This window comes from Myotis daubentonii, chromosome 10 (genome assembly GCF_963259705.1).
Source record: "Myotis daubentonii chromosome 10, mMyoDau2.1, whole genome shotgun sequence".
Lineage (NCBI taxonomy): Eukaryota > Metazoa > Chordata > Mammalia > Chiroptera > Vespertilionidae > Myotis > Myotis daubentonii.
The window spans coordinates 38623597-38651498 of record NC_081849.1 but is presented as its reverse complement, the minus strand read 5'-3'; the positions used below and the strand labels follow the sequence as shown (position 1 = coordinate 38651498).

Genomic DNA, 27902 nt, shown 5'->3' with positions numbered 1-27902 from the left:
TTTTTCCTGGGCATGAAGTACTATATTCAAACTAATAGTCACTTGGGTCCATTAGAGGTGTTAAAACGGTGACTCTACATACACTGAGATTCCCCACCGGGGGTTGGGGCGAGGCGGACCTCCCAAAGTTTTCAAGTCACGCCTTTCCCCTGTCAGCTCTCTGGCCCGATTCCGGGGTGGGACACTGGGCTCCCTAAGCCCCGCCATCCTGCAGCGGGTTCGAGGCCGGCCTGGGCCCCGCGAGCTGCGTCTGCGCGTGGCCCGCACCCGCCCGGCGCCCGCCCGACGGTGTCCACTCCCGCGGCCCAGGCGAGGCTGGGTGGCCCGCCCCCTGGGTGGCCCCCGCGGCCGCCGGGACGCCGGGCTGCGGCCACGCGCGTGCGGTCCTTCGGGCTGCAGGGGGCGCTGTGTGTGCCCGCGGGCCGGGCCGCAAGCGCAGCTCTTGTTTAAAGGGCCGGCGGGGCACGTGGCTCGGACGCAGCTCGCGGCCGCCGGGCTGGGGCTCCGAGGCTGGGCGGCTCCGCTCCGCCTCCGCCGCCGCCAACGCGCCGCGCCGGGCCCGACAGGCCGCCGGGAGGAGCTGCGAGAGAGGGACGGGCAGCCATGGCCGAGGCGGCGCCCCACCGGGTAAGCGCGGGCCCGCGGACGCCCAGACGGACCGGGCCGCCCAGACGGACCGGGCCGCCCTCGTCGGCGTCCGCGTCGCTTTCGGGCCGAGCGACCGGGCGGCCCAAAGGCCAGGCCGGGGGGTGGGCGGCCCGGCGGCGGGGGATCGGCCCGCTTTCCAGCGGCACCCACGGTGGCAGGCCTTGCGTTGGAACCGAGTGGCCGACTCCCCATCCATTGTGTCACTGGAGGCCAGCGGCCCGGAGGCCGGCGGGCGGGCAGGGTCTCCAGCCCCGTGGGGTTTTGACAGCCGCGTCTGAGGTTCCGGGAAGGGACCGGCCCAGGGTCACACGCAGTGGAGGCCAGGCCAGGGCTGTGGAATTACATCCCCTTTAAGGGACCCGGTATTCCGCTCGTACCTAAGGCAGAGGTACTAACCGCTGTTTACAAGAGGGAGTGGAGGTGGATTTTTATTTTTAAGATTGCTTTATCACATTTTGGAATGTTGGCTGATAATGTTCTGTATGTGCAAGTCAGAGACAGCAATCCTTTGGCCGTTCGGACACAGTAGAGAAGCGGTGGTGGAGAGCTCTATCAATGGTACCTCCTCTCATCAATACTTGTCAGTGAAGTTTTTTGATTTTTCTGGCTGCTTCTCAAGGAGGAACTTTCTCTCCCTCCCCTTCGGGGAGGTCTCCCTGAGTGCCCGGGAGAGACGTGAGGTGGAGGTCTGCAGGTTTGCTGGGGAGAGCTGCAGGTGGCCTTTCTGTAACTGCACAGGTGACATCTTCGGCTCCCACCCAGCCCGGCGCTCTTTCTGACGGTCCTATCCACCCTCTTCTGTCCCCTCTGCCCACTTGCATCTCCTGAGATTCCTTAGAAAAGCTCCCAAACAGGACTGATTTGCCCCCAACTTTTGTTAGCCTTTGGGTATCACTCTTGTATTTCTATACAGAATTTTCCTGCTGGAGAAGGAAGGAAGAGCCAGGTAATTTCTCTGCATCCCCATTGAGGATGACAGGTGTTCTGTGGTTGTTACTGAATGAATGTGTTGTTGAATTGGTTAATCATTCATTCATTCATTCATTCAGTAGGCATTGATTGGGCACCTGCTGTGAGTGAGGCACTCTTAGAAGCTGGGCATACTGTGGGAAGCCACCTATTGTCTTCACTAGCGGAGAGGTGTGGACAAGGAACCCTGAAGGCTGGTGACCCTTGAAGCCCTGGCAAAGGTCAGGGCTGTGCACCCACTGTTAGTCCAGACAATGGTAGATGAAGCAACTTCCCCATTTATTATTATGTAAATCCTTGCTGATGGGCTAGTCTGCCTGTTGCTGGAAATTGCCTGCCTAAGGGCTATGGGTGGATCCCAAACCAATAAAAGGTGGTGAGGCCTGCGCACCAGTGAAAGTCCTTCCCCTTGAGTTGGACTTAGCCGCCTGGCCCCCCAGTATTTCCAAATTATCTCTTGTCTCTTCTCTTTCATTTGTGTGAGGCTCCTCTTCCAGATCCCGAACCCTGAACCATGCAGGACGTGGGGGAACAAACATTACAGAGATACAACTGTGAATTAGCACCTACACTCATGGAGCTTATGTCCCTGGGGGAACTCATAACCCAGGCAGACACACAGGGTTGTCATAGGTCAGTGATGGCGAACCTTTTGAGCTCGGCGTGTCAGCATTTTGAAAACCCTAACCTAACTCTGGTGCCGTGTCACATGTAGAAATTTTTTGATCTTTGCAACCATAGTAAAACAAAGACTTATATTTTTTATATTTATTTTATATATTTAAATGCCATTTAACAAAGAAAAATCAACCAAAAAAATGAGTTTGCGTGTCACCTCTGACACGTGTGTCATAGGTTCGCCATCACTGTCCTAGGTTATTCGTGCTTGTGCCCTGCCAGCACAGCCGAGGGTTCTGTGAGCCTGAGGAGGGGCTGTGAAGGATTAGACAGACAAGAGAATACAGCTGGGTCTCAGCAGATCTCCTCTGCCTGCAGGAGGCTTTATTTTATAGTGAGATCAAAACAGGGGCAGTGGTCAACATGTTTACAATGTTTTTGTGAGTTTCACTTATTTTGGCAGCACTTGCTGCACCTCCCACAGCTCATTAGCTACCTAGGAACAAACTAGGGAGGGCTCTAAGGTTAAGCTTAATGATGCTAAGCGGGCTCTGCCCTCCAAGCTGGGGCTTGTTTGTGGCCCTGCCGCACGTCAGTAGGAGGCTTAACCCTAGAGCTGCTCCCTACAAGTGCTATGAAGGAAGGGAATAACAGGGCACTATTTTAGATGTGTGGGTCTGTGAAGGCCCCTGTGAGGCGATGTCTAAGCTGGAGATTTGTATGAGAGGAAGCCAGGAGGAGAGCTCATGCAAAGGTGGAGGAGTCCAAGGAGGCCAGGGCGGCTGGAGAGCAGTCAGTGCCCAGGAGGAGACAGGTCAGGGAGGTAGGCTGCAGTCTGCTAAGAAGTTTAGGTTTTGCCCAGCCGGTTTGGCTCAGTGGATAGAGCATTGGCCTGCAGACTAAAGGGTCCTAGGTTCCATTCCGATCAAGGGCACATGCCTGGGTTGAGGGCTCAATCCCCAGTAGGGGGCATGTAGGAGGCGGCCAGTCAATGATTACCATCATTGATGTTTCTGTCTTTCTCTCCCTTCTCTGAAATCAATAAAAAATATATTTTAAAAAAGTTTATATTTTATTCTAGGTATACTGGGGAGCTGAGGAGAGTACTGTGGGGGAGGAGCAAGTGGGGAAATGAATTGGGCGGAATTGCAGTGGCTCAGGTGACAGGTGAGGGGGTTTGGACTAGGTGATGGCAGTGGAGGAGGAGAAAAGGGGATGGATTTGAGGTGATTTCAGCAGTCAAAGAGTAAGACTTGTGATTTGACTGAGATGGATGAGTGAAATGGAGGGGCGATATGTTGTTTTGTCATTCCAACAAGGCTTTTAGCAAGATGACCTGGGACTGAGGCCATTGCGCAAGCCTCAGGGAGGCTTGTCATCAGGCACCCACGTAAGCTGAGGCACTTCAGAAGCTCTTTTCCAAGGCACTCCGGGACCCTGTCTGCACTATTCATACTGCCTTCCTGAGCCAGAACCGTCATACCCTCAACATTCTCCTCACAGTCATCTTAGCCGTATCAGCATCGGGCTCACATTTATTGGGAAGCACAGCTAGACATTGTGCTGAGTGCTTTTTACCAAATTGTGTCATTAATTCTCATAATCATGTCATGTAGGTCCTATTATTAGCTCCCCTTTCTAGATATGGAAGGGACATTGAATGGTGTGTAAGAAACCTTGCTCCCCGTCAGCCAGGTGGAGTTGCCAGTTGCACCCAGGCTGGCTGAGTGCAGAGCTCATGTTCTCTGTACCTCATTCAAGGCCTGTCCCTTCATATTCAGAGGAAGAGACCAAGACCCAGGTAGGGGTCACCTGTCTGAGACCACAGATACTTCTTTCTTTGGCCTTGTTTTTCCTTCTGTTTCTCACTTGCTAATACCGTGGCCCAGCCAGTGTCTCCTGTCCTGGACGTGTAACTGATGTCCTCACATCCCCAGCCGACACGGCTGCCTGGCTGCCTTCAGGATCCCAGATGGGGCTTCACCGGGGCAGGTGCCATTCTGAGGTTTCTTTTTGACGTGGACATTTTGGTTGTATCGTTCTGGTAACGTCTCTCCGTTCTCTTGTTGAGTACAGGCTTCAGAGAGGGACAGACAAACAGGGGACGAAAGGCCTTCGACAACTTCTCCCTCACCCCAGCCGGCTGCTGAGAAGAACTCCTACCTCTACTCCACGGAGATCACGCTGTGGACAGTGGTGGCTGCTATCCAGGCCTTGGAGAAGAAAGTGGACTCCTGTCTGGCCCGCTTGCTGACTCTGGAGGGACGGACCGGGACAGCGGAGAAGAAGCTGGCTGACTTTGAGAAGACGACCTTGGAGTTCGGGAACCAGCTGGAGGGCAAGTGGGCCGTGCTGGGGACCCTGCTGCAGGAGTACGGGCTGCTGCAGAGGCGGCTGGAGAACATGGAGAACCTGCTGAGGAACAGGAACTTCTGGATCCTGCGGCTGCCCCCGGGCAGCAAGGGAGAGGCCCCCAAGGTAAGCTGGGCACCTGGGGTGGGGCAGCCCCCGGGGCTGTGCCTGTAAGTGTGGGTAGGCGTTCATGACAACTGTGGTTCTAGGTGCCCGTGACCTTTGATGATGTGGCCGTGTATTTCTCCGAGCTGGAGTGGGGCAAGCTGGATCCTTGGCAGAAGAATCTGTACAAGCACGTGATGAGGGGCAACTACGAGATGCTGGTCTCCCTGGGTAAGGCCGAGTCATAGCACCTGGCCCTCTGTCTGTGTCTTTGCTTTGGCTCCTGTTCCTCTGGTGTCTACATCTGGGCAGTGAACCGAGGGGCAGGTGTCCTGACCCAGCTCTCTCTCTCTCCATTCTGTACACAGATTATGCCATCTCCAAACCAGACATCCTCACTCGGATAGAGAGGGGAGAGGATCCCTGTCCTGAAGGCCTGTGGGGCCAGGAGGAGGGGGAAGAGAGAGAGGCAGCTTGCCCGGGCAGGCCGGATGCTGGTGAGTGGGAGCAAGATGGTGAGGGCAAACTGAACCATGTCCCTGCTCTCCCGGGCTTCCCAGCATGCTGTGAGGCCAGGAAGGGAACACAGGCCCATAACCCAAACTGGGGACGCTCTGTCTCAGGCCGGCCCGTCGGGTGGGTACAGGGATTTTGCCTTAAGAGCCATACGGTTTCTGCCTCTGTGCAAGAGGACGGCGGTACTCGCCTTACCTGACAGTTGTGGGGACTAAAAGTGATGGCGGGCTTTGCGAAGCCGAGCATTTTATGGTAAATAGGAACTTGTTACTAGCAGTACTACAAGTAGCAGCAGCATTATCGCCACCACCTCCTGGTTCCCAACTGCATCACCTGCAGCTGTAAGGCCTGAACTGTTCCGGCTTCCCTTTGGGGAAATGGACCCTCTCGCAGGAGCCCAGGGCTGATTTCATCCCCACAGCTGGTGTATACAGGACAGTGGTTCCAAAGTTGATTGCATATCAGAATCTTCTGGGGAGCTTTTTAAAAATAAAATTTAAAAAAATAAGTGAAAGTAGAGAGAATAGTACTTTCCCTCCAGATGATCATCCCCCAGATTCACCAGTGATCAAAAGTTTGCCACATTTGCTGTGTCCATGTCTTTCCCCCCAAAACATAACCAAAGTACCTCTGTCTCTGGCTTCTGTCACTTAGCATGTTTTCAAGGTTCATACATGTTGTACTGAGTATCGATACTTTTCTTCTTATTGTGGTCAGATACACATACCATAAAATTTACCATCTTAACCGTTTTTCTGTGTGCAGTTCAGGGACATTAAATACATTCATAATGTTTGCAACTATCACCACCATCCATCTCCAGAACTCTTTCATCTTGTAAAACTGAAACTCTATACCAGCGATTTTCATCCTTTTTCATCTCATGGCGCACACAAACTAATTACTAAAATTCTGTGGTATACCAAAAAATATATTTTTTGCTGACCTGACCAAAAAATAGGTATAATTTTGATTCATTCACACCGATAGCTATTGTGTTGGTGGTAGTTGTCATTTTTTTATTTTCTTTTTAAATCCTCACCCGAGGATATTTTTTAGGAAGAATGGAAGGGAGAGGGAGAGACAGAGAGAAACCAATGTGAGGAGACACATCGATTGGTTGCCTCCCACATGCCCCTTACCAAGGCCAGGAGCCTGCAACCGAGGTACATGCCCTTGACCGGAATCAAACACGGGACCCTTCAGTCCACAGGCTGACGCTCTATCCACTGAGCCAAACTGGCTAGGGCAAGTTGTTGTCATTTTTTTATTTGACAATCTAAGGAAAAAGAGTTCAGTGCCCCTGATCAAATTGTCAGGTATTGCATGTTTTAAAAGTTCTTGTGGCACACCAGCTGAAAAATATTCTATACCATTAAATAATAACCCCATTCTGCCCCCTTCCCAGCCCCTGGCACTCAACAGTTCTATGATTTTGATTACTATTGAGTACCTCATATAAGTAGATTCATACAGTATTTGTCTATTTATGACTGGCTTATTTTTAAAATATATATATTTTATTGATTTTTTTACAGAGAGAAAGGGAGAGGGATGGAGAGTTAGAAACATCGATCAGCCTCCTCCCACTGGGGATGTGCCTGCAACCAAGGTACATGCCCTTGACTGGAATCGAACCTGGGACCCTTCAGTCCGCAGGCCGACGCTCTATCCACTGAGCCAAACCAGTCAGGGCTATGACTGGCTTATTTTATTTAGTATAATGTCCTCCGGGTTCATCCCTGTTGTAGCCTGTGCTGAATGTCTTTCTTTATATTTTTTTAAATATTTTTTTAATCCTCACCTGAGGATATTTTTCTATTGATTTTTAGAGATATGGGAAGGGAGGGGGAGATGGAGAGAGAGAGAAACATTGAGGTGAGAGAGACCGATTGGTTGCCTCTTAACACTAACCCCAACCAGGGAGTCAGGTCTGGGAGTTGAGCTTACAACCGAGGTACATGCCCTTGACCGAAATCGAACCCAGAACCCTTCAGTCCTCAGGCCGACATTGAGCCAAACTGGCTAGGACAATTTCTTCCTTTTTAAGGTAGACTAATATTCTATTGCATGGGTAGACCACATTTTGTTTATCTCTTAATCTATCTATGTACACTTGGGTTACTTCCATGTTTTAGCTCTTGTGAATAATGTTCATGGATGTACAAATATGTCTTCAGTACTCTGCCTTCAGTTCTTTTAGGTATAAACTCAGAAGTGGAATTGCTGGATGATGTGGTAGTTCTATTTTTATTTTTTGAGGAGCCACCATACGGTTTTCCACAATGGCTGTACTGTTATTTTCTGTTGTTTTTTTAAATAGTAAACGTCATAATGAGTGTGAAGTAGTATCTCATTGTAGTTTTGATTTGCAGTTCCCCGATAGTGATGCTGAGAAACTTTTCATGTCCTTATTGACCATTCTCATTGACTTATTGAAATATTTCCTTTGGAGAAATGTCTAGTCAAGTCCTTCACCATTTTTGAGTCAGGTTGTTTCTTTGTTGTTGAGTTTTAGGAATTCTCTATATACTCTATATATTAATCCTTTATATGATAGATGACTTACAGATATTTTCTTCCATTGTGTGTATTGCTTAATTATGTTGATAGTGTTTTTTGATGCACAAATTTAAAATTGTTCACAAAGTCTAGTTTGTCTGTTACTTTTTTTAATGGATTCTACGTCCTTTTTAATGGTCACTATTTCTTTAAGTTCTCACTGAGATTATCCATTCTTCCTCTAAGGTCCTTGAGCATCCTTATAACCATTGTTTTAAACTCTGTATCTGATATTTTGGTTGCTTCCATTTCATTTTATTATTTATCTGAGCATTTCTCTTGTTCTTTCATTTGGGGCATTCTTCTTTGTCTCCCCATTTTGTCTGTGTGTATTAGATAGATCTGCTATGACTCCCAAACTTGCTATAATGTCTTTATGATGAAAGTGTCTTATTGCTGTCAGGTGTTTCTTTTGTGGCCTGTGCCTTTAGTGTCATATCCAAGAAATCATTGCCAAATCCAGTGTCCTGAAGCTTTTGTCCTGTGTTTTCTTGTAAGAGTTTTATGTTTTAGATTTTGCATTTAGGCTTTGATTCATTTCAGTTAATTTTTACACGTGGTGTTAGATCAGGGTCCAACTTCATTCTTTTGCATGTGGATATTTAGTTTTCTAAGCCACATTTGTTGAAAGATTTTTCTTTCCCCATTAAGTGGTCTTGGCACCTTTCTCAAATATCATTTGACCAGATATGTGAGGGCTTATTTCTTGGTTCTCTATTCTATTTATTCTGTTTATGCCAGTACCACAATATTTTGATTACTGCAGCTTTGCAGTAAGCCTTGAAATCAGGAAGTTATCCAATTTTGTTCTTCTTTTTCAAGATTGTTTTGGATATTCGGGGTCCCTTGAGATTCCATATGAATTTTAGGATGGATTTTTCTATTTCTGAAAAAAGAAATGCTATTGGGATTTTAATAAGAATTACATTAAATCTGTAGATTACTGAGGGTGGTATTGACATCTTAATAAGTCTTCCAATCCATGAACATGGGATGTGTTTCCACTTATTTATGTATTTACAGTAATCTCCCCTTAATCCACTGTTTTGTTTTCCATGGTTTTAGTTACCTGCAGTCAACCGCGATCCGAAAATATTAAATGGAAAATTTCAGAAGTAAACAATTCATAAGTTTTAAATTACGTGCCATTCTGAGTAGCGTGATGAAATCTCGCGCTGTCCTGCTGCATCCTGCCCAGGATGGAAATCATCCCTTTGTCCAGCGTATCCACACTGTATATGTTTCCCACCCGTAAGTCACTTAGTAGCCGTCTTGGTTATCAGATCGACCGTCAAGGTATCACAGCGCTGTGTTTAAATAACCCTTATTTTACTTAATAATGGCCCCAAAGCCATTGACATAACTTTTATTATAGTATATTGTTATAATTATTCTATTTTATTATAGTTATTGTTGTTAATCTCTTACTATGCCTAATTTATATAGGTATGCATATGTAGGAAAAAACAGAGTGTTGAGTACTACCTGTGGTTTTAGGAACCCACTGGGGGTCTTGGATATATCCCACATTGATAGGGGGGGCTAATGTAGTTTCTTTCAGCAATGTTTTGTAGTTTTTATTGTAAAAGTCTTTCACTTCCTTTGTTAAGTTATTCCTAAGATATTTTTATATGAGTATAAATGGACTTGTTTTTGTAATTTCCTTTTCAAATTGTTCATTATTAGTGTATAGAAATGCAACTGATCTTTTTATGTTTAGTTTTATTATCCTGCTAACTTGCAGCATTCATTGATTAGTTTTAACAGTTTCTGTATAGAATTTTTGAAGTTTTCTATATATGTGTTCATATCATCTGTGAACAAATAATTTTTTCCTTTCCAATTTAGATGCCTTTTATTTCTTTTTCTTACCTAATTGCTCTGGCTAGAACTTCCATCACTTTGTTGAATAGAAGTGGTGAAAGTGGACATCCTTGCCTTATTCCTAATCTTAGAAGAAAAGCTTTCATTTTTCACCATTAAATATGATGTTCGCTGTGGGTTTTTAATATATGGCTTTTGTTATGTTGAGGTAGTTTCCTTCTGCTTTTGTCTGGTAAAGGTATATAATTTTATCAGATGCTTTTTCTGCATCAGTTGAGATCATCTTGGGGCTTTTCCCCCTTCATTCTGTTAATATGGTGTAATCCATTGATCTAGTTTCATATGTTGAACCATCCTTGCATTCCAGGAACAAACTCCATTTGGTCATGATGTTTAATCCTTTTAATATGCTGCTGATTTTGTTTTGCTATTTTTTTGTTGAGGATTTTTGCATCAATGTTCATAAGAGATATGGGTATATAGTTTTCTTGAAGTGTCTGTCTGGCTTTGGTAACAGTATAATTTTAATGGTACCTCTCATTATGAGTGTGGTTGCATATCCTTTTATTGGTTTATTGGTCATTTAACTTCTTATTCTGTGAAATATTTGTTCATATGTTTTGCCTTAGGAAGCTTTTAAAAAATATAAACTTCCTAGGCCCACCCAGATCTACTGATGAGAATCTTGGGGGTGCTCCCTAGGGGATCCTTATATACCAGCCTGGTAGAGGACTTGGGATTGTGAACCATGGTTGTAGTGTTCTGAGCCAGGTGTCCTGAAAAAGCCAGATCTGTGGCCCTGTTGTGTGACCTGCCTGGTACTATCAATAAGATACCGTGCTGCCCTGTTTCCTTTTCTCATACATGCAAGCTTTAGCCTAGAACAGTGGTCGCCATCCTTTTGGACCTCACGGACCACCAGTGGTCTGCGGACCACCAGTTGCTGGCCTAGAATGTAGTCACTAGATGATCAGTGAAGTCCACTTAATTATCATACCCTGTGTTTGACCTGATGTCCCAGGTCCCAGTGGCTGCATCTAGCCAGTTCCCAGAGGCTCTGGCTACCTGGGGAACTCTGTGTTGTTCTCGGTGTCACTGATTAGCGTATCCCCACTCTCCCTCCAGTTCCAGAGCACATTCCCAGCCCAGTCAGGTCTGACCAGGAGGGTCCAAATGAAAGGCAGGCCCCCGAGCACCAGAGAGACTCAGGAGCAAGAATAACTCCACCTGGAACAAGCACGGGTGAGTGAGGGCTGTCAGGTGGCAGTGTGACTGGCATCCCAGCAACAGTACCAGCCAGTGGTACTGAGAAGAGGGTGGGGGAATGGCTGGGACCAGCTGGGCTGAGTGGGACAGGCTTCCTAGAAAAGGCACCACTGAGGTGGGCCATAGAGGAAGTCAATTTTCCCGGGGACAGCATTTCAGCAGGAGAAAATAGTCTGAGCAAAGGTGTGGGTTCCTCAGGTGTGTTGGGGCCAGACACACTGGTCTGTCTGGAGTGAGGGGAAAGGCACGGAGGGCAGGTAATAGACTGCTTACAGTGGGTTCATTAAGGGGAGGTATGTGTCATACACCTAGCATGGGGCCAGCCTGTGTGCTCGTCAGTACCTATCGTCTTTCTGAAGGCCTGTGAGGAGCTCTGTGGCTTTAGTCACCTTTCCAATGTTCTCTGTCTGCTTCTTTTAAAGGAAACTCCTGCCATCCTTTACCAGAAATGAAATATAATTCAGAGGGCATTAGCCTAGGGCTTGACAGATAATTCGGAGCCATTTTCTGTCTTCAGACTGCGCTTTGCTGCCTTGGCCTTCTCTGTGTCTCCTTCCTGCTGGCCTGGCTTGTCAGACTCGGGGTTCTCTCTCCGGTTACTTCTGTGCATCTCCCCCACTGAATATGGCCTCCCTGAGGTTGAATATGGCCTCCCCTCCCTTCCCTGTTTCCCTCCTTCCTGGCCACTGACTGTGTAAGGAGAGATAGGACCCTCTCATGGTCCCTGTCTGTTGCAGACCTGGCACTGTGCCCCAGGGGCCTCCCCAAACCCTCTGTCCTTTAGAGGCCCATCGGAGTGACAGATGCCAAGGGACCAGTTGTTGGCACTGGGGAGCACGGGGCTCCTCTTCCTGGCAGGTGCTGGAGCATAACCAGGACCTGCTGGGAAACGGCTGTGTCACCCTGCAGGAGCCCGGTGTCGGGAAAGACCCTCACAGGATTCTCTCCCACAGGGCCTCCAGCCAGTACCAGCATTTTGTCTGCAATTAAACTGGAGGAAGATTCTTCAGATGGGGTGTCCCCTGTCTCCCCTCCTAGGGACATCCTGCCCAGCATGGGGCTAGGTGAGTCAAGGGAGAAAGCCCTGTGGCCACTGCAGAGCCTCAGAGGAGCTCGGAGTCCCTTTGGGAGTGGGCTGGGGGTTAGCATGATGAGACCTGCTGGGTTTCCTCCTGAGGGGTCCCTTCTTCATCCCCCAGGTTTGACTTCCCTGGGGCTCTGGGGACCCAGAGCCTCTGTGGTCTGGTCTTCCCTCACTGTGGTCCAGCCTGACTGGAAAGTGCTGCTGGGAAACAAGCTGCATGTCGCCAGGATTGTGGTCTGGTGACAGAAAAGCCTCATGGCCACCTAGGAGTGGCCCAGGCTAACAGCCTCCAGTAAGTCGCAGCTTGTGTGCGGTTTAAATTTAGTTCCCACTTAGAGTCTGTGTATCTTTTGTAAACCGGCTGACACCGTGGTGAATAAGAAAAAGAAAGTGACTATTGCCCACTCTGGCCTTGGGCAGGTTTTCTGTCCCCATAGGAAGGGATCCAACTCTCCCCTGGTTCCATCCTGGTATCCGCTTCAGTGGAAGGCAGAGGTGAGATTTGGATCCACCGCAGGGTTGTGGCCTGGTGGGACCAAGCTACAGATGGGCTCACATGAAGGGATCTGGGGCTTTGGCCTTCACTAATCCCTAAGTTCAGGAATACCATGGTAGCCCATTAAATGCAACACCATTTTACCCCAAAGTTTAAATGATTCTTATGGATTCTATGGTTCTGTAGCTGTAGGACTAAATTAATACCAGTGGGTTATTTCTAACAAGTAAAGTTCTGTCCTGAGATATTTGTGAGGGTTAGGGGGGAGCTTCAGGGAGCCGTCGGGTGCTGTCCCTGGAGGTCCACCATGGAAGGGCTCCTGAGTGCACTGGCCTCCTGGCTTGTGGTTTAAGTTCAAGCTTTAGCAAGAATAGAAACTTCTGCCGAAACCAGTTTGGCTCAGTGGATAGAGCGTCAGCCTGCGGACTGAGAGGTCCCGGGTTCGATTCCGGTCAAGGGCATGTACCTGGGTTGCGGGCACATTCCCGGTGGGGGATGTGTAGGAGGCAGCTGATCGATGTTTCTCTCTCATCGATGTTTCTAACTCTCTCTATCTCTCTCCCTTCCTCTCTGTGAAAAATCAATAAAATATATTAAAAAAAAAAAAAAGAATAGAAATTTCTCTGGTCCTGGACCTTGGAAGTTGCCTGTAGAGGGCTGAAGATTTTCATTTTAATGTGCAGAGGTCAGGGTTCATGTGACCTTTGAGCAGACCTTGTGGTCTAGCAGCTGAGGCCACCAGGTGCTGGGGGAGATTAGAGAAGAGTGGTGGGGGCTGACTGCAGAGCAGAAGAGAGGTGAACAGCAATAGGAGGGTATAAAGGACGCACAGTGTTCCAGGAAGGGCTCCGTAGCCAGGACCCTCCTTAACTAACGTTAGGGACCCTTGGGACCTGCTGCCCCAGGCATAGGCCAAGTGACCAACAGACTGGGTGGCATTAGGAGGCAGTCCCCGTGGGTGGGGCTGAGCGAGAAGGTCCCCTGCTCCCTGTGGTGACCCACCCTTTCACTGCTGTGTCCTGGAAGCTCTTTTGCCTAAGTCCCGTCTTAGAGTCAAGTGTGTGACCCACACTGAGGCCCTACCTGGAAGCCCCGATCCTCGTGCCTCCTGCCTGTCACCTGTGTGTCACCGAGGTCACAGGCGCCCAGTGTGGATTTGTTACACAGATACGAGTAGCTCTCAATGTGGCTAAGGCATACAGCACCTCCAGCCCTGAGGCCTCTGACCTAGTAAGGAGGTAGGCAGGGCCCATAGGCTAATTGTCTTTCAAAGATTGAGACTAAAGTCATCAGAAGTCCTGGGGGTCCTGCATGGCCAGCAAATCTCAGGGGTCGGGGTCTCTGCCTGTCTTTGTCTCCTCTTCATTTTCCCACCGATATGTCTCCCACTGGTCTGACCTCCTGACTCCCTGGTTTTGCAGCTTTGTCTCTTTCCTGCAGGCATAGGCCAAGTGACCAACAGACTGGGTGGCATTAGGAGGCAGTCCCCGTGGGTGGGGCTGAGCGAGAAGGTCCCCTGCTCCCTGTGGTGAGCCCTGCAGGAGAAAAGAGTTTAGTGAAGGCAGGAGGGGGGTGCCTGTGAGGCTGGATCTGTGCCAGGAGGGCCAGATTAGGGCAGGGGTGGGGGGTGGCCCACAGGAAATCAACGGAGATTCCTTTCGGCAGGTGGTGCTGGAGGTGTGGTCATCAAGACGGAGGCACAGTCTGAGGACGAGATGATGCCCGAGCAGCTCTTCCTGGGGAAGCCCCCCGGCCAGACCCAGAGTGCAGTCCCCAAGGGGCCCAAGAGCAGGACTGGGGGTCCCCGCCAGCTTCATGCCCAGGGAGTGCCCAGGGTGCGAGCTGGGGACCCTCGGCCTCGGCCCGCAGGGGCGGTGGGGGAGGTGCCCCGCATCCTCCCTCGCCGGCGAGAGCGGACCTTCCCCTGCCCCGACTGCGGGCAGAGCTTCCGCTTGAAGATCAACCTGACCATCCACCAGCGGACCCACGTGGAGGAGCAGCAGCGGCAGGCCCGGGCCAGCTCGCCCAGCGGGTGGGGGGAGGCCCACTCCGCGCTGGAGCCTGGGGAGGTGGTGGTGTCCGGGCCCGTCATCCGCTGGCTCCCCGAGGAGCCCGAGGGCCGCCGCGCCCTGGCGGGCCGGTCCTTCGTGGGGCGGAGGCCGGCGGCCAAGGTGTACCACTGCAGCGAGTGCCTGCGCTTCTTCCAGCGGCGCAAGAGCCTGCTGCTGCACCAGCGGCTGCACACGGGCAACAGCCAGGGCTGGCCGGCCTGCCCCTACTGCGGCAAGGCCTTCCGCCGGCCCTCGGACCTCTTCCGGCACCAGCGCATCCACACCGGGGAGCGGCCCTACCAGTGCCCGCAGTGCGGCCGGGCCTTCAACCGGAACCACCACCTGACCATCCACATGCAGACCCACGCGCGGGGCCAGGCCTGCCCGGGGAGCCCGCCCCGGCCCGGCCACTCGGAGGAGGGCTGACCCGGCAGGAGCCCGGGCACCGGCAGGACCGTCTCTCCGCCTGTTGGGCCCTGCCCCTCGGGCCTGACGCTGGCTCCTGGTTCTGGGATGGCTTTGGAGAGAGCTTTTTCTTTTCATTCAAATGGAAGCAGCACCCTTCTTGGTGACAGTGTATGAGCGCCACAGTTGCTTCCATTCCTGTCTCCTCAGTTTGTTACTCTTCGCTGCCTTTTCTACATTCCTGACTCACAAAGGACCCCCTCAGGCTTAGGGGTGTCTCGTTTTGGGTGGGGGCCTTTGCGGATTCCATGGATAGGCAAGTGGACCAGGGATCGCGGTGCTTTCAGGAGAGGCGATGGAAACATTGAGGTCCTGGGGTGTTGATTGTACATAGCGGACTGGGGCCTGCTGCACGAGAAAAACAGCAGAGCGGACAGGCAGCCTGAAGAGTAGGCCCTGGAAGTTAGGCTTTTCTACTTTGTTACTTTGAAACTTTTTTTGCCTCCTTAGGAAGCTTTTCTGGTGCTTTTGTAAGAGTTGTGTGTGGGTGCCAAGGGGACCAGGAGCCTCTGGGTGGCAGAACTCATCTGCCACCTGCCTCTGCGTGAGGACCATAGGCCCGGGTTCAGACCAGCCTGGGAGTTGATGGGATGTCTTGGCTGCCGCCCTGGAAACCAGGTGTCTTCCCAAGTGTGTGTGCCTTGGCCGAGTGATTCCTGTTGTTCCGGGGCCTTCCTGTAGAGGGGGTTGATTGACTTTGGTTATCAGTAGAGAAGTGGAAACTGAAGCCCAGAGTAGATGATGTCCCCATGGTCTCAGTGTTCAAGGGTGTGCATGCTCCATGCCCATAGGTCGCCACAAGGGGAGGAGGGTGCCTCAGGAAGCAAGCCCAAGAAGCTCCTTCTGAGCAAAAGGTCCAGGTTCGGGTGAGGCTGGTCAGCCAACTGGGTGGTTTGTCATGTTAAAGGAGGGGGCTGTCTCCAAGAACTAGGGCCTTCTGCAGCGTTCGACCAGGAGACCTGGATTGATTTGTTCACCACCTCCAGCCTGGTGTTCCTCATTTACCCCAGTGCATCCTACCTCACCTTAGGGTTGTCAGGGTCATAATAGACTAAGAGGCAACCAAATAGGAAGCCTGATTTCTTCCTTCCTTTCAAGTTCTGGGCCGCTTCTCTCTTCTGTGTTGATCTCCAGCCCATTCTCTCAGGATCCATCAGGAAGAGCCTTTATTTTGTGAAGTGAGTGGAAGGTCAGGTGGGTGCAGAGTGGGATGAGTTTCTCATTGCGTTTTATCCCCAGGAGCGCTTGGTATTTCAGTGAAACAAATTCTTACCAAAGCAGAGAGTCAAACTGAATGCTCAGGCAATAGCATCACGCCTCATGGAGAAGTCTTGACAGCAATGAGCTCCTTGTGCCTCTTAAGTCATACCACTCTGGGTGCTGTCTCTAGACCAGCCCTCCGGTTGGGTGATTTTGAAGCTTGGGTGATGGGTCCTCAGCTATTCTGATTGTCTTATTTGTCTGGCACTATGTGAAGAGGACTGCATCCAGGTGCCTGGGTCCCTGGCTGTGCCCCCTCAGACTGTACATGAACAGAGTTTGGGGCAGATGGTAACATTGCCATCATCTCTAGGGCACAAGTGAGTATACAAGTCAGTGACAGCTCAGCCAAGCTCCCCTGGGCTTGGGAAGAAGAGGTGCCACTGTTTGTCTATACTGGTAGCCCTCAGCCCTCTCCAGGGGCCCCACAAGTCTGGGCAAGGCTGTCAGCAAGTGCTCAAACAGGATATGATGCAAGTGTAGCTGCTCTGATCTTAACCCTCAGCTGCACTGGTCTCAGGTGTTTCCCTGGGGATGCCTCAGGGCTAAGAGACGCCCTGTGTCAATACTGGTATCCTTAGAAGCCAAACCGTGAGAAATTGCAAGGCACCTACGCCCCCTTCTTCCAAAGCAGTAAATGTGCTGGACCCCAGGCAAGCCCTTGTGAGTTCTGACACCCAGTAGGTGTTCAAAGAAAGTTGGGCCTCCAGAATGAGTCAAGGGAGCCTGTGTGTTGCAGGAGCAGATTGGACCTCAGGGACTCCAGAGGCTGGAGCCTGGTATGGCCTTAGGCTCACTCCCAGCTCTGGGTCTTGGCTTCCTCATTTGTAAAACAAAGAAAGGTGGGGTGCTGGTGTTAAAGGCCCTGAACAACTGATGGTGGCAGTTCAGTTCCTTGCCTCAGTCTAGAGTCAATAAATATATTGGACTAATTGAGTGCGTGCACATGACCTGGTTCCTGCTCTCTGGTACAGACAGCTGCGGCACAGGGCAGTTTCTGGGTGGGATGCTCCGCACTAGCACAGGGACTCTGCTGCTGCTCACACCTGCCAGGTTTCCCACAGCACACTGTGTGTGTCTATTTGGGGAGGAGGATGCTCTAGAACACTCACAGACTGAACTAGCACTTGGTATGCATCAGTGCCCTGGGAAGTTTTCAGGATTCAGGTTTCTCACTTCGTTTCTCCTGCTGGGCTGTGTCCCTGGGTGAAGTGGTTGGTTAAGTAATTGACTAAACTCATATCACTGTGTGTGGTATAGCTGGGATTCAAATCCTTTACACTCTTCATTTATTGTGGTAATGCTTTGTTAGTTCATCTTATATTGCCTCTGGGTCTTGGTTCAAGATTCTTCCCATGGGGGTCCTGTGGAGTCCAGCGTCTGCTGTCTTTGACAGTCTTCCAGGTGGGCTCTGTTTGGGGGTCTGACCAATGAGGCCTTTGGATGCCTGGAAGAAGTTTCCCCCTATTCCAGAGCATCCTGACCTACCTGTAGCTGGAAATGGCTCTGGACCCCTCTCCTGGTGGCTGACTCACCCCCTTATGTCTAATACAGGAATGGTATATGGGGAGGCTCAATTCCAATCTGCAGAGACCTCCCTTCTGGCCATCTTGGCTGCCATTCAGCCCATGGAAAGAAGATGAAGTCCCAGGCACTCTGACTAAAGAGCTTGGAAGGATGGATGGACAAGGACAGCTGAAGAAAAAGAAGCTGGCTGACATTAAGAAAACAACCTTGTATAGAATTGTACACCTAAAGCCTATATGATTTTATTAACCAATGTCACCCCAATAAACTCAGGAGAGGGGACCAGAACCCAAGAGCCCTGACCTTGGATCCTTTTAGCAACTGGTCCCTGCCTTTTATCTGAAGCAAACATAATGAAAATGCATTGCTTTTGACCAACAATGCCCTCTTATTTGGGAATGGGTAGTAGAGCCTGAAACTGATTTGAGCTATTTCTTGAAATGGCTGTAACTCATGTTGGTGTGGGCACATTCAGGTGCCTATGACTGCTGAAGATATGACTATGAGTCTCAGGACCTGGAGACTGGCAGGAAGAACTCTCCCAGCTTGTCAATGAAGGGGAACCATGAGACATCCGTGTCCCTGGGTAAGAGGCTGGCCCTAAATCCTTGGTTTTCTTTCTTCCTTGAATCCAATGAGCCTTGTGGGTCTGAGTGCTGGCAGCACTTTGAGATCATTTATCAGCCCTCTGTCTTCAGGAAGGTAGAAGCACCCTTAATTCCCATTTTCAGATGTTATGGATTGAAAGGCAAGGAGGTTAAATGACTTGCCCAAGGTCTCATGGAGCTGAACTATGAATTGGCCTCTGCTCCTCGCTGTCTTGCCTTTCACAGGGCACCAGAACCTGCAGGCAGTTCTGTCTGTGTGAGTGCTGTTACTGCTTCCCTGGGGTTAAGGAGCCTTTGGCCACTAGGCTGGGCCTCTAAGCGGGGGTGGCAGGACAGGGAGGTGTGCAGCACGTAGGGCCTGGCCGAGGTATCCCTACATCAGAGGTCCCTCCAACCCACTTCAGCTCGGACATGGAGCCGGGGTTTGCTCTTATGTGAGGTTCCAATGAGCTCCGAGGGTTTGGGGCATGAGATCCTCTTGGGCCTTGGGTGGGACCTGTGGTCTTAGCAGCTTTCAAAGAAGAACCGAGCAGTCACTTTCTTGCATCCCACCCTCTCTGTAAGCTTTCCAGACACAGCAGGGGAGAGCTCTGCTCCTCCCTCAGCCAGGTCAGGCCTTGCTCTGGGGGCTACTTATGCTCCCTCTGCTGCAAACAGTGGACCAGTTTGGGGTAAGGCTGCTTCATTTACTGGATGCTTCCCAGGGGCTCCTCATGCAGGAAATCTAGGAAAGGTGTAGATGGGTCTCCTTCACTAGGACTGGACTTGCAGTTTTAACACATTCCTCTGGGGATTCTGATGCCAGTTCATGTGGGAGAACCAAGGCTTAGGGGAGCACAGGAAGTTTGAAATCATCTCCAGGCTGAGTAAACCAGCCCATGTGGTCCTGGACCCTCCTCAGTATTTCTGGACAAAAGATCTACGTCCCCAAAGTCCCATGAGCAACGTAGACACCCCGGGGGACTGCTTCCGTGTGGAGGGGAGATGGAGTGGGTGGCACTGGGAAGGCTTGAGAGCACTCAAAACCTTTCTGACTTTTCCATCTATGAGTAGGGTGAGGGGGTCGTGCTCTCTGTGGCTGTGTCCCACATGCCTATGAGCCTTTCAGATGGAGGACAGCCTCTTTGCTGGCTGCCTCCCCATTCTCCCTGCTCTCAATGGCTCCTGCCTCTGCTGTGCAGTCTCCTCTAGGCCCTGGGGGCTCACAAGCAAGTTACCAGGGTTCCACCCCCTCCTCAAATCAGTTTTCTCCTTGAGAGGGAGTTGGGCTGGTTCCCGTTTTCCCCCACCATGTTGATCATCTTGAGTGGATGACAGGGGTTGAGTAGGTGAAGCAGATGGTGGAAAGGGAGAAAGGGGCCTTCTGTCTCAGGGTGTGGTGTCCTGGCCAGACCTGCTCCTCTACCCATGTAGACTTTACTGCCCCCCAGTGCCCTACTAGGAGAGGGCAGTGGGGACCTGGGCTCTCTTAGGCTGGGAAAGCAATGACTGCCCACTGTAGGGCAGACAGAAAAGTGGAGCCAGAGAGGGAGAAAATGGAAGCAGGAAGGATGAGCCTGGCACATAGAAGGTGGTCACCAGGTGTTTACAGACGGACGAGTGAGCAAGTGATGACAGTGAGAGCCAGGATGTCATAGGGCAGGCTGCCTGCTCCCAGAGGCGGGGCTGTAGGATTCCAGAAACAGGAGTCAGGTGCACAGTTGAAGAGGTGTAATTAAGGTTCATAAGCAGGTGTGGGGGTATAGCTCAGGGGTAGAGCATTTGACTGCAGATCAAGAGGTCCCCGGTTCAAATCCGGGTGCCCCCTTCCTCAACTTACTTTTAGTTGAAGTGCTAAATAAAGAGCCAAATGATTGCTCTTGTCACCCATAATGGCCCCTGATGGCTCCTCACTCCCATATCGACTATGCTGTGTTCTAGGGCCAGTAGTGTGCTCTGTTACTCCCTGGGCCTGGGTTCTGTTCTGGCCAAACTGTGCTGCAATTAGACAACACAAGGGTGCTTGTGAGGATTCAATGAGGTCATGGCTTGTCATGCTGTGTGTCATAGGCCTGCTTCCAGTGACAATTGCCGAGTCCCACTCCTGCCTTAGCAGGAAGACAAAATGGTTCTCAGGTCAATGACCACACATGTGTGACATCATCTCAAGCCTCCCTGAGCTCCGGACATGACTGACCCACTTTTCCCTTTGTTCTTCCTCCTCCCTTGGCCTGAAATCCTCTCCACCTTCTTCTGGCAAACCCCCCCTTGTCCTTCTCCCCCAGGAAGCCCTTTCTGACTCTCCAGGCAGGCCAGCTCCTCACTCCCTGCTCCCACGGCTCTCTTCTTGGGCTTCTGCCACTCTTGTGCAAAGTCTTTGCTTCATGATTTTGTCTCCTATTAGAACAAGGACTATGTTTTAAGTCTCTGTGTCCTCAGCATGGATGACAGGACCTGGTACCTCACATGCTCTGTGTTTGCTGAGTGACTGAATGAGTGGAACAATGAGCACCCTTCTTGAGACCTTAGAATAGGGACGAGGCTCTCTCGGCACTGAGTGTGAGGTTTACTGAGGACCAGGAACTGACCGTGATTGTTCTAAAAAGTATGTGCTGGTTTAGGTAGAAACACTATTGTAGACTCAAATGGACTGCCAAGGTGTTAAGGCTGGTGCTGTTATCATCACCTGAAGAAGAGGAGGGCAGAAGACAGGACAGTGAACTACAGTGAGAAGAGTTGCCATGTTCTGGGACATGCAGAAAAAACAGCGACATGTAGACAGGCAGTTATCCTACATGCAGTGCCGTGAGTGAAACAGTGCTAATGAAATATTATATGTAAGTGGGGGTATAGCTCAGTGGTAGAGCATTTGACTGCAGATCAAGAGGTCCCTGGTTCAAATCCAGGTGCCCCCTACTTCTTTGACCCTTTTAGTTACTGAGGCTGGTGCTGAAATTTCTGTCTCTTCCTTCCAACTTTGACTATTAAATGTTATAAAAATTTCAGATTTGGATCAGCACCAGCTCCACGCATCCTCCCCTGACCATCATCCAGACAGCGCCCACTGTGGGCACATTAAACTGAAGAGACTGATGAAGTGACCCAGACCGCCAGGACCGGGCCTCTTGCCCTTCATGGCTTGTGTGGAGACTTCCTTTTCTTTCTCTTTACACATTCATTTTCTCAAACTCACTGTAATTTCCAGAAAGAGACTGACCCCTTCTTCTTGTTGCTACCACTTGTGAAATTTGGAATTACATCTTCCTACTTCCCAGGGGTGACTGCAAGGATTTGAGAACCATGCAAAAGTGAAGGCTCTGGCCCAGCCGGTGTGGCTTAGTAGATGAGCGTCAACCCATGAACAAAGAGATCACAGTTTGATTCCTGAACAGGGCACATGGCCAGGTTGCAGGATCAATCCCCAGTGTGGGATGTGCAGACGCAGCCAACCAATGATTCTCTCATCATTGATATTTGTATCTCACTCTCATTCTCCCTTCCTCTATGAAATCAATGAAAAGTGAGACGCCCCAGAAAGGTCTTCTGTGGCAGGCGAGTGGGGTGACTGGTATGGGTATGTTGTACCCGTTAGTTACTCCAGAACGACCTCTGAGGATGAGGACTGGCTTAGGGAAGGAAAATCACAGAAGATGTGTCTGTACCAGGAGAGGGGACCAGAACCCAGGGGCCCTGCCCTTGGATCCTTTTTGCCTCTGGTCCCTGCTTTTTCTCTGAAGCAAACATAATGGAGACGCTTTTGCCTTTGCCTAGCAATGCCCCCATTCGGGCATGGGTGTCGAGTAAGACTCCCTCCACGTTTTGTGTGGAGTAGGGTTCGGTATCTGAAAGAGGAGCCGCACAACAAATGAGAGAAAAAGACACGAGATATTTTGCAATATTGGGGGACCAGGCGGGAAAGTCTGGAAGGACTTCCTCCCACGCTCAGGCCGCTCCAATCTTTTATTGATCTGGAGTAGCCCTTAGGGTAAGGAGGTTTCAATGACACACAGATCAGCAGACAATTTCCAGGAATAGACAAAGTATCTGATTAGCTCATCAATAGATTTCCAGGAGTATCTGATTAACAATAATCAACAAGGATCTACATAAGTATCTAAGGAATTAAGTGAACTAAGGTGGGGATGCTTCAACTATTATTACCTAAATTAACTGAGTGGCTCCTAGATTAACTGGGTGGTGCACAGCCCTGACCTTTGCTAGGACTTTCAAGGGCTACTAGCTTTTGGGGGGTCTCTGTCTAAACTCAGCTAGTGAAGACAATGAATGGATTCTGGCAATGGGGAGTAGAGACTGGAGCGGATTTGAAGTATTTTACATCCCTGTCCCTGGGTAAGAGGCTGGCCCTAAATCCTTGGTTTTCTTCCTTTATTGAATCCAAAGAGCCTTGTGGGCCTGAGTGCTGGCAGCACTTTGAGATCATTTATCAGCCCTCTGTCTTCAGGAAGGTAGAAGTGCCCTTAATGCCCATTTTCAGATGTTAAGGATTGAAAGGCAGGGGGGTTAAATGACTTGCCCAAGGTCTCATGGAGATGAACTTTGAATTGGCCTCTGACCCTTGCTGTCTTGCTTTTCACGTGGCACCAGAGCCTGCAGGAAGTTCTGTCTCTGTGAGTGCTCTTTCTGCTTGCCTGGGGTTAAGGAGCCTTTGGCCACTAGGCTGGGCCTCTAAGCGGGGGTGGCAGGACAGGGAGGTGTGTACCAGGCAGGGCCTGGCCGAGGTACCCCTACATCAGAGGTCCCTCCAACCCCAGTTCAGCTCGGCCATGGAGCCGGGGTTTGCTCCTGCGTGGGGTTGTGCCGGGGTCCAACCCCAGCGGGTCCAGGGGTCCCCAAAGGTGTGGACGGAGTCGGCGAAGAAGGAATGGTCTCGATCTCCAGAGAGGTTCTGCTTCAGATCTCCAGCGAGGTTCTGTAGCCATGTTCCCTCGCTAGGTTCTCCAGCCAGGTTCTGTCCAGGCCCTCCAGTCAGGTTCAGTGTCCAGGTTCCAGTCAGGCTCTTCCTGCCAATCTCCGCAGTCAGGTTCAGTCCAGGATCCCCTGCCATGCTCTCTTGCTAGGTTCTGTCTCTAGGTTCTGAGGCCAGTTTCTGTCCAGGATCTTTTGCCATGCTCTCTCCAGCGAAGCTCCCCCGTCTCTAGGCGCTGTCTTCTGAATTCTGTCTCCTGAGTTCTGTGTTCTGAGTTCTGAGTGTTTCTGTCTTGTTACAACTGTATTTATACCAGTTGATTCAATCCTATCAATCTCTATTACAAAGGTTAGGGCGTTTCTTATCTCCATTCCAGGGAGAAAAGATTATGTAGTTTAAGCATGATTGTTTGTAGTTAAAGGGATTAATTACCCGCCTGGCACTTAGTTGAGGGGTTTTATTCCCTCCCTAACTTCAGGGGAAAATCCCTACCTGGGGATTCAACCTTTCTCGGAGAGGTGACCTTGGTTAAAACACAGCGCCAAGAAGGTGAGCAAACATATTAAGAGCCGTATGCCATATATGCCAGGTCCCTTGAAACAGCAAGGATGGACCGGCTCCCGGCAGGGTTGAAATGAGCGCAGAGGGTTTGGGGCATGAGGTCCTCATGGGACTTGGGTTGGACTTGTTGTCTTAGCAGATTTCAAAGAATAATCGAGCAGTGACTTTCTTGTGTCCCACCCTCTCTGTAAGCTTTCCTGACACAGCAGGGGAGAGCTCTGCTCCTCCCTCAGCCAGGTCAGGCCTTGCTCTGGGGACAGCCTATGCTCCCTCTGCTGCAAACAGTGGATCAGACAGTTTGGGGCAAGGCTGCTTCATTTACTGGATGCTTCCCAGGGGCTCCTCCTGCAGGAATTCTAGGAAAGGTGTAGATGGGTCTCCTTCACTAGGACTGGGCTTGGAGTTTTAACACGTTCCTCTGGGGATTCTGTTGCCAGTCCATGTTGGAGAACCAAGACTTAGGGGAGCACAGGAAGTTTGAAAACATCTCCAGGCTGAGTAAACCAGCCCATGGGGTCCTGGACCCTCCTCAGTATTTTTGGACGAAAGACCTACTTCCCCAACGCCCTGTGAGCAACAGAGACACCCAGGGGACTGTTTCCGTGTAGGGGGGCGATGTAATGGGTGGCACTGGGAACGCTTGAGAGCGCTTAGTAGCTTTCTTGGCTTTTCCATCCATGCGGAGGGTGAGAGGGTCACGCTCTCGCTGGCTGTGTCACACACACCTATGGGCCTTTTAGATGAGAGGACAGCCTCCTTGCTGGCTGCCTCCCCATTCTCCCTGCTCTCACACAGCTGCCTGCCTCTGCTGTGCAGTCACCTCCAGGCCCTGGGGGCTCACAAGCAAGTTACCAGGGTTCCACCCCCTCCTCAAATCAGTTTTCTCCTTGAGAGGGAGTTGGGCTGGTTCCCGTTTTCCCCCACCATGTTGATCATCTTGAGTGGATGAAAGGGGTTGAGTGGGTGAAGCAGATGGTGGAAAGGGAGAAAGGGGCCTTCTGTCTCAGGGTGTGGTGTCCTGGCCAGACCTGCTCCTCTACCCATGTAGACTTTACTGCCCCCCAGTGCCCTAGTAGGAGAGGGCAGAGGGGACCTGGGCTCTCTTAGGCTGGGAAAGCAATGACTGCCCACTGTAGGGCCTACAGAACCAGTTGGCAGAGGGAAGTGGGGCCAGAAAGGAAGAAAATGGAAGCAAACAGGATGAGCCTGGCGCATAGAAGCTGGTCAGCATGTGTTTACAGGTGGATAAATGAGCAAGTGGTGACAGTGCGAACCAGGATGTCATAGGGCAGGCTGCCTGCTCCAAGAGGCGGGGCTGTAGGATTCCAGAAACAGGAGTCAGGTGCACATTTGAAGAGGTGTAATTAAGGTTCATAAGCAGGCTTGGGGGTATAGCTCAGGGGTAGAGCATTTGACTGCAGATCAAGAGGTCCCCGGTTCAAATCCGGGTGCCCCCTTCCTCAACTCACTTTTAGTGTGAAGTGCTAAATAAAGAGCCAGATGATTGCTCTTGTCCCCATAGTGGCCCCTGCCCCCGATGGCTCCTCACTCCCATGTTGACTGTGCTGTGTTCTAGGGCCCATAGTGTGCTCTGGTTCTCCCTGGACCTGGGTTCTGTTCTGGCCAAACTATGCTGCAATTAGACAACACAAGAGTGCCTGTGAAGATTAAATGAGATCATGGCTTGTCATGCTGTGTGTCATTGGCCTTCTTCCAGTGATAAAGGCCAAGTCCCACTGCTGGGAACCCAGGGGCCCTGACCTTGGATCGTTTTTTTTTTTTTTAAATGTATTTTATTTATTTTTTACAGAGAGGAAGGGAGAGAGATAGAGAGTTAGAAACATCGATGAGAGAGAAACATCAATCAGCTGCCCCCTGCACATCCCCCACTGGTGATATGCCCGCAACCCAGGCACATGCCCCTGACCGGAATTGATCCTGGGACCCCTCAGTGTGCAGCCCGACGCTCTATCCACTGAGCCAAACCGGTTTTGGCGACCTTGGATCTTTTATACCTCTGGTCCCGGCCTTTTCTCTGAAGCAAACATAATGGAGACGCTTTTGCCTTTGCCCAGCATTTGACCAGCACTGCCCTCTTATTCTGGCCTAGGGAGGAGCGACTGGAGCTGATTTGAAGTATTTTACATCCCTGTCCCTGGGTAAGAGGCTGGCCCTAAATCCTTGGTTTTCTTCCTTTATTGAATCCAAAGAGCCTTGTGGGCCTGAGTGCTGGCAGCACTTTGAGATCATTTATCAGCCCTCTGTTTTCAGGAAGGTAGAAGTGCCCTTAATGGCCATTTTCAGATGTTATGGATTGAAAGGCAGGGAGGTTAAATGACTTTCCCAAGGTCTCATGGAGATGAACTTTGAATTGGCCTCTGACCCTTGCTGTCTTGCTTTTCACGTGGCACCAGAGCCTGCAGGAAGTTCTGTCTCTGTGAGTGCTCTTTCTGCTTGCCTGGGGTTAAGGAGCCTTTGGCCACTAGGCTGGGCCTCTAAGCGGGGGTGGCAGGACAGGGAGGTGTGTACCAGGCAGGGCCTGGCTAAGGTACCCCTACATCAGAGGTCCCTCCAACCCCAGTTCAGCTCGGCCATGGAGCCGGGGTTTGCTCCTGCGTGGGGTTGAAATGAGCGCAGAGGGTTTGGGGCATGAGGTCCTCATGGGACTTGGGTTGGACTTGTTGTCTTAGCAGATTTCAAAGAATAATCGAGCAGTGACTTTCTTGTATCCCACCCTCTCTGTAAGCTTTCCAGACACAGCAGGGGAGAGCTCTGCTCCTCCCTCAGCCAGGTCAGGCCTTGCTCTGGGGGCTACTTATGCTCCCTCTGCTGCAAAAAGTGGACCAGACAGTTTGGGGCAAGGCTGCTTCATTTACTGGATGCTTCCCAGTGGCTCCTCCTGCAGGAATTCTAGGAAAGGTGTAGATGGGTCTCCTTCACTAGGACTGGGCTTGGAGTTTTAACACGTTCCTCTGGGGATTCTGTTGCCAGTCCATGTTGGAGAACCAAGACTTAGGGGAGCACAGGAAGTTTGAAAACATCTCCAGGCTGAGTAAACCAGCCCATGGGGTCCTGGACCCTCCTCAGTATTTTTGGACGAAAGACCTACTTCCCCAACGCCCTGTGAGCAACAGAGACACCCAGGGGACTGTTTCCGTGTAGGGGGGCGATGTAATGGGTGGCACTGGGAACGCTTGAGAGCGCTTAGTAGCTTTCTTGGCTTTTCCATTCATGCGGAGGGTGAGAGGGTCACGCTCTCGCTGGCTGTGTCACACACGCCTATGGGCCTTTTAGATGAGAGGACAGTCTCCTTGCTGGCTGCCTCCCCATTCTCCCTGCTCTCACACAGCTGCCTGCCTCTGCTGTGCAGTCACCTCCAGGCCCTGGGGGCTCACAAGCAAGTTACCAGGGTTCCACCCCCTCCTCAAATCAGTTTTCTCCTTGAGAGGGAGTTGGGCTGGTTCACCTTTTTCCTAAAACACATTGATTAATTTGAGTGCATGAAAGGGGTTGAGTGGGTGAAGCAGATGGTGGAAAGGGAGAAAGGGGCCTCTGTCTCAGGGTGTGGTGTCCTGGCCAGACCTGCCCCCCAGTGCCCTAGTAGGAGAGGGCAGTGGGGACCTGGGCTCTCTTAGGCTGGGAAAGCAATGACTGCCCACTGCAGGGCCTACAGAACCAGTTGGCAGAGGGAAGTGGGGCCAGAAAGGAAGAAAATGGAAGCAAACAGGATGAGCCTGGCGCATAGAAGCTGGTCAGCATGTGTTTACAGGTGGATAAATGAGCAAGTGATGACAGTGAGAACCAGGATGTCATAGGGCAGGCTGCCTGCTCCCAGAGGCGGGGCTGTAGGATTCCAGAAACAGGAGTCAGGTGCACATTTGAAGAGGTGTAATTAAGGTTCATAAGCAGGCTTGGGGGTATAGCTCAGGGGTAGAGCATTTGACTGCAGATCAAGAGGTCCCCGGTTCAAATCCGGGTGCCCCCTTCCTCAACTCACTTTTAGTGTGAAGTGCTAAATAAAGAGCCAAATGAATGCTATTACCCCATAGTGGCCCCTGGCCCCCGATGGCTCCTCACTCCCATG

At 50.8% G+C, this 27902-nt stretch overlaps 1 protein-coding gene and 4 non-coding genes across 8 annotated transcripts; all 5 read left to right on the top strand.

The window, feature by feature from the left end:
* The first annotated feature begins 109 nt into the window (after window positions 1-109).
* On the top strand, window positions 110-17152 carry ZNF783 (zinc finger protein 783). Of its 4 annotated transcripts, XM_059712107.1 has the most exons (7): window positions 121-627; window positions 4312-4713; window positions 4797-4923; window positions 5061-5189; window positions 10720-10836; window positions 11814-11924; window positions 14106-17152. In XM_059712107.1, exons 1-7 carry the CDS (start codon window positions 604-606, stop codon window positions 14915-14917), a joined length of 1722 nt encoding a protein of 573 aa, XP_059568090.1. In that variant the 5' UTR covers window positions 121-603; the 3' UTR covers window positions 14918-17152. The 4 variants fall into 4 exon arrangements, with proteins under 4 accessions (XP_059568092.1, XP_059568093.1, XP_059568091.1 ...); XM_059712109.1 differs by lacking the exon at window positions 10720-10836 and having other exon boundaries at window positions 110-627; XM_059712108.1 differs by lacking the exon at window positions 11814-11924 and having other exon boundaries at window positions 118-627.
* A 2934-nt stretch (window positions 17153-20086) lies between these two features.
* TRNAC-GCA (transfer RNA cysteine (anticodon GCA)) lies at window positions 20087-20158 on the top strand. The gene has a single exon. It is a non-coding gene; the product is annotated as a tRNA-Cys (tRNA).
* Window positions 20159-21173: 1015 nt separating this feature from the next.
* On the top strand, window positions 21174-21245 carry TRNAC-GCA (transfer RNA cysteine (anticodon GCA)). The gene has a single exon. It is a non-coding gene; the product is annotated as a tRNA-Cys (tRNA).
* A 3958-nt stretch (window positions 21246-25203) lies between these two features.
* Window positions 25204-25275, top strand: TRNAC-GCA (transfer RNA cysteine (anticodon GCA)). Its single transcript has one exon. It is a non-coding gene; the product is annotated as a tRNA-Cys (tRNA).
* Window positions 25276-27731: 2456 nt separating this feature from the next.
* TRNAC-GCA (transfer RNA cysteine (anticodon GCA)) lies at window positions 27732-27803 on the top strand. The gene has a single exon. It is a non-coding gene; the product is annotated as a tRNA-Cys (tRNA).
* Window positions 27804-27902: the final 99 nt, after the last annotated feature.

Excerpts from the sequence above, each read along its gene's own strand:
- ZNF783 (XM_059712107.1), top strand. The coding sequence starts at position 604 with ATGGCCGAGGCGGCGCCCCACCGG. Across the intron at positions 4,714-4,796 it reads GCAAGGGAGAGGCCCCCAAG|GTGCCCGTGACCTTTGATGA; the intron begins GTAAGCTGGGCA and ends CTGTGGTTCTAG. Across the intron at positions 4,924-5,060 it reads CGAGATGCTGGTCTCCCTGG|ATTATGCCATCTCCAAACCA; the intron begins GTAAGGCCGAGT and ends TTCTGTACACAG.